Below are 5904 nucleotides of genomic sequence, written 5' to 3' on the forward strand. Positions count from 1 at the left end.
AAAAGAGGGACCGACAAAGCCTCATGTAGGCCTGACCCCCTGGGTCTGGCAAATACAGAAGTTCAACGCTACTCACATCCACCAAACATAGCCATTTTGTAGCCATTCTTTGGCTGAAGGCTGAATCAACTCTGGCCGACAACAGCCAATCACTGGGATTGGGGCCGGGTGACGTCATCAAAGTTCTTCATGATGCGTCAGAGTAGTAGAACTGTGGAGTATGAAAGACATGGTCATCCCAGTCACAGTCACTATCTTATCAGCTACTATATTCTAACGTAGATATCTTGTGGAGTCGACATTCGCTGCCAAAATGATGGGAAGACCAGTTGTCGTGATGACCCAGAACATGAGGAGAGACCCTGCCAGGAAGGTCCAAACCGGGAACATCAATGCAGCCAAGAACATCGCCGATGTCATCAGAACGTGTCTGGGGCCAAGAGCCATGCTGAAGATGTTGCTGGACCCGATGGGAGGCATCGTCATGACCAATGACGGAAACGCCATCCTCAGAGAGATCGAGGTTCAGCACCCCGCAGCCAAGTGTCTGATAGAGATCAGCCGAACCCAGGATGAGGAGGTCGGAGACGGAACCACGTCGGTCATCATACTGACCGGTGAGATGATGGCAGTAGCAGAACAGTTCCTGGAGCAGAAGATGCACCCAAGAGTCATCATCACCGCCTACAGGCAGGCCCTGGACGACATACTGGTCATTCTCAAAGACCTCGCCACACCGGTGGATCTGAATGACCGCTCCATGATGTTGAAGATCGTCAACTCGGCCATCAACACCAAAGCTCTGAATCGCTGGTCTGAGCTCGCCTGTAACATCGCTCTGGAGGCCGTTAAGACTGTTGAGCTGGAGGAGAACGGACGCAAGGAGATAGACATCAAGAAATACGCCAAAGTGGAGAAGGTTCCAGGTGGGTTCATGGAGGATTCTTGTGTCCTGAGAGGAGTCATGGTCAATAAGGACGTGACTCATGCAAGCATGAGACGCACGATCAGAAACCCCCGCATTATACTGCTGGACTGTTCTCTGGAGTACAAGAAAGGAGAGAGCCAGACCGACATCGAGATCACCAGAGAGGAAGACTTTGCCAGGATTCTTCAGATAGAGGAGGAGTTCATCCAGCAGATGTGTAAGGACATCATCCGGCTCAAACCCGACCTGATCTTCACCGAGAAGGGAATCTCGGACCTGGCCCTGCACTACCTGGTGAAGGCCAACATCACGGCCATCCGCCGGGTCAGGAAGACGGACAACAACCGCATCGCCAGGGCGTGCGGCGCCCGCATCGCCAACCGCACCGACGAGCTGCGCGAGGAGGACGTGGGCACAGGGGCGGGGCTCTTTGAGGTGAAGAAGATCGGCGACGAGTATTTCACCTTCGTCACCGAGTGCAAAGACCCCAAAGCCTGCACCATCCTGCTGAGGGGAGCCAGCAAGGACATCCTGGCCGAGGTGGAGAGGAACCTCCAGGACGCCATGCTGGTGTGCAGAAACATCCTGCTGGAGCCCTACCTGCTCCCTGGGGGCGGGGCGGTGGAGATGGCCGTGTCCAAGCGCCTGATGGAGCGCTCCCGGGCTCTGGACGGCCTGGAGCAGTGGCCGTACCGCGCCGTGGCCCAGGCCCTGGAGGTCATCCCCAGGACGCTGATCCAGAACTGCGGAGCCTCCGTCATCAGGGTGCTCACCTCGCTCAGGGCCAAGCACGCCGAGGAAGGCTTCACGGCCTGGGGGGTCAATGGAGAGACGGGAGCCCTGGTTGACATGACCCAGCTGGGCATCCTGGAGCCGCTGACTGTCAAGGCTCAGACCTACAAGACCGCTCTGGACACGGCCATCTTGCTGCTGCGCATCGATGACATTTTGCAGAAAAAGAAAGAGGTACCGAGTGGAGGACAAGGAGCAGCAGCAGAGTAGAGAGGGATTACATTTGTAGGAAACCTTGAAACAAACTCTAGCAGACTAATAGAATGGAGTGTTTGAACACTGCATGACATAGAGGTGAATGTACAATGCAATGAAGCGGGGCTTTAAGGGGATAGTTCAGCCCCAACATTACTTTCTTTATATCGATTAGTCACCCCATGGAGATTTGAATTAATGGATATCTTTTTGTTTTTGTCACATTCCTAAGCCAATAATTTGAATTTGTAGGAGCCACAAAGAGTCTCCTTTGTGTCACCTATCAAAACCACTGCATACCGGCCCGCCGGTCATCAAATTATTGGCTTAGGAATGTGACCAAAACAAAATAATATCTATGAATTCAAGTCTCCATGGGGTGACTAATCGATAGAAAAGAAGTAATTTTGGGGGTGAACTAATGAGTGGACCAAGACAACTGGGCCAAGTTACATAATACCTTTTTATTTTATGTATTTCTTCCTTCGGTATTTCCCTTTCTTCTGTTGCTTTTATGTTATCACAATTATAAAAATAATAATAATAATAAAGAGGTGGTGGGCCCAAAAAAAATGAAAGAAAAAAGAGGCTGGTAACTCCATGTGTATCGGAGGATATGTGTGGTTGTCTACGGTCTCCCCAAACCGACTGCAGGTTGGCAGTGACAGAGACCTCACCTCTCAGGGGGGATTGTCAATAGCTCAATTGGGTAGAAACATGGCGAAGAATATGCCTATCTTTTGTTATTTTTTGTTAAAAGTTGGTTAAAGGGGGGGTACCTTGCCGAGTGTGTTTTGAACTGCTTACACATTGGACCTGAGAACCAATAAACATCACAGCATCTTTCTTCTTTTGCCGCACGTGATTGCACTTAAAAGAAGCACAGAGTATTCATGCAAAACATTACCGTTTATTATCAGAACTATGTGAAGCTACAACCATGCACAAAGTTCTTGCATGATGTTTGGTCATTCAAAGTAACGGGTGAACAATTAAGTCCTACTGTATATATGAGTACATGTAAGTGTTTTAAAGAACCGTAACTGGAGCTATGTCCCCCCCATCAGGAGTCGAAAGTAATTATGTGCTTGTTACTGTAACTGAGTAGGTTTTCATGTACAATGGTTCTGAACCTTTTCAGGCCGCGACCCCCCAAAATAATCATAATTGAACTGGGGACCCCCCACCTTGACAAGCACTTTTGAATTGTAGGAGTTGAGGCATTCAATTTTGTCTGACTCGGTTTCACAGATTAATATTGTGAAAATAGTATCTAGATAGATCTACAAGCTCACAACAGCTTGTAGATCGGCTATTTTCACAAAAATAGACGATCATGCCAATAGCCAAAATGTTTGCCTCTTATTATTATCTCATTATTTGACAATTTGGCCAATATTTGAACAGATTTTATAGTATAGTTTGTCGATTACTTTTTTTCATTTCACTTTTCTTTTGTTTCGGTATTAAAAAGTCTTAAAAGTCCTTAAATTGTCATTTTATTGTCATTTGGTAACCCCCCCCCTCCCCACAAAAAAAAAATCTGGTGATGACCCCCCTGGGGGTCCCGACCCACAGGTTGAGAACCACTGCTTTATGGGGTGGAGTGAATATGAAACAATTTGTCAACATAACTCTAATTCTTTGAAAGTAGGTGCGGAGATGCAACCACACAGAAGGAGAGCAGGTCTCCTGGATAGGAACAGGTCAGGTAAGTCACTTTCTGTTACATTGGGCTAAATAAATAAACACAGTGATTCTCTGGCAAATACATGGACATTGTATTTGAACACATTATGGACAGACCCGCACCTTGATATGAACACAGAATACACACATTTATCGATACAGTATATCGACCAAGTGTAGCGATATGTAATGGAATTTTCCCTTAAAATTGCTAAATACAAGTACTTAATATTGATAAATTTGATTATTTGCATCGCAAAACTATTCAATACGATACAGAGTCAAACGATACCATTGCTGTTTGCATATCGATATAGTTATTATAGTAGATCGTTGCAAATTAAAAACGATGCATCGATGCGGTTACTGTATCGTTACACCTCTACTCATCACACATTATGTTTTGTTATGGAGTAGTTAGACTGGATTAAGTAACAGGTATTTCTACTGGCATGTTGCGTCACTCACACTGTATTGAATGTACAGCACCACTTAAAGTGTAGAGTCAGCTGAAACAGATTGTGACAGGACAGCTGTGCTTTCTGAGCCAGCAGATAGATAGACACACTCACACACACACAAAGACGCACGCACGCACGCGCGCACACACACACACACACACACGCAGACACACACACACACACACACACACACACACACACACACACACACACACACACACACACACACACACACACACACACACACACACACACACACACACACACACACACACACACACACACACACACAAAGTGCCCTACAGTGAGACCAGACATATAATAATAATGATATTTATTTGGACATAGAGTAATAAATCATCTGCTGACATCCAGTAGATCTTCAGTAATGGAGCATAATCTGAGGAGATGAAATGACAAGAATGGTTTTAGAAAAGAAACATGCAGTATTCTGTTATTTTGATCCTATCTATCTGTCTGTCTGTCTGTCTGGATGGATAGATAGATCGATCCAGTCCTATATTGAGCAGTGGTCACCGAGTTATGGCCATTTGAACTGTTAAAGTGCAAGACCACTTTGGTAGAGGTTTGGGTTGTGTAGTTACCTTGCCATGATGTAACTTCAAAGGTGGACAAGAAATCAAAAATAATTGCTCCATTGATTATAAATTAATAATTCAAAATATGCTCCTCATTGACTTACATTGTACGGTGAAACAGCTCTCAAAGTCACTCACTCTTTTAGCACGTAAACAAACGCAAACAAAGTTGATTCACACAATGGAGCAATTTTTTTAAATTTCTTGTCCAGCTGGACATCATGGCAAGGTAACTACACAACCCAGACCTCAACCTCTCTTTTTTTTGGTGACTGTTCTCATGGTAGACCCCTGAACAGCGTCTAGTGGGTCAGGTGTCTTATGTCGCTGAGCCAGTCTCTGAAGGCAGAGATACGCGTTATTGCAGTTCTCTTTGGAGACGAAGCTGGTGACCCCGTGGACGTACCACCTACCATCCTGTCCCTTACAGTTCAGCGGACCCCCTGAGTCCCCCTGAGACATGAGGGACAGACACAAAGACATGGACACACACAAGCAGACATTAAAAGAGAGGTATGGGCTAGTAAAAAGATCTACAAGGAAAAAATCGAGAGCCAACTTAGAGCAAATAACCTGGGCTCTGCCTGGGATGGTATGAAAACCATAACAGGGCTGAAAGAAAATGGCAGGAAAAAATTCATATTAGCCAATTACAACTGTGACCAGCAACTGGCTCAGAGCCTCAATGATTTCTATGTTAGATTCGACACCCATGTTTTCAGCGGAAATCACTCTGAGATCAGGAATAGACTTCTGTCCCCCCTCCAGATCTTTCTTTGACGAGCAGGATGTGATCAACTGCTTCAAAAAATGCAACCCTCGTAAAAGTTCAGGCCCGGACCACATCGGTGGCCTTTTACTAAATACCTGTGCTGAACAATTAGGTCCCATTTTTTATTATATTTTGAAACTATCTCTTAGCCAGCAGAGAGTACCCTCCCTTTGGAAACGGTCCACTGTTGTACCCGTAGCCAAGACCAGCAAACCTAAAACACTTAACGATTTCAGACCCGTGGCTCTGACTTTGACAGGTGTCCGGGTAGCTCAGTCGGTGGAGCTCTCGCCTTTAGATCACAAGGTCATGGGTTCGATCCCATGTAGCCTACAGTATATGCCGCCAATTTGCTTGGGTTAGCTCAAGCTGCAGCAAGTCGGTGCAGTAAGTACTGGGAGCTGATGGTAGGTGTGGTGCTCCACATCAGCAAGCCATCTCCCAGGGATCTAGTGCATTGGAAATAGA

At 46.1% G+C, this 5904-nt stretch overlaps 1 protein-coding gene across 1 annotated transcript; it reads left to right on the top strand.

Annotated features, from left to right (window-relative positions):
• Nucleotides 1-313: 313 nt before the first annotated feature.
• LOC308086344 (T-complex protein 1 subunit gamma-like) lies at nt 314-1930 on the top strand (the record flags this gene model as incomplete). Its single annotated transcript, XM_080429865.1, has 1 exon — nt 314-1930. The coding sequence occupies one exon, from the start codon at nt 314-316 to the stop codon at nt 1928-1930; it is 1617 nt and encodes a 538-aa protein (XP_080285991.1).
• Nucleotides 1931-5904: the final 3974 nt, after the last annotated feature.

This window comes from Gymnoscopelus braueri (assembly GCF_963280865.1).
Source record: "Gymnoscopelus braueri genome assembly, chromosome: 6".
Lineage (NCBI taxonomy): Eukaryota > Metazoa > Chordata > Actinopteri > Myctophiformes > Myctophidae > Gymnoscopelus > Gymnoscopelus braueri.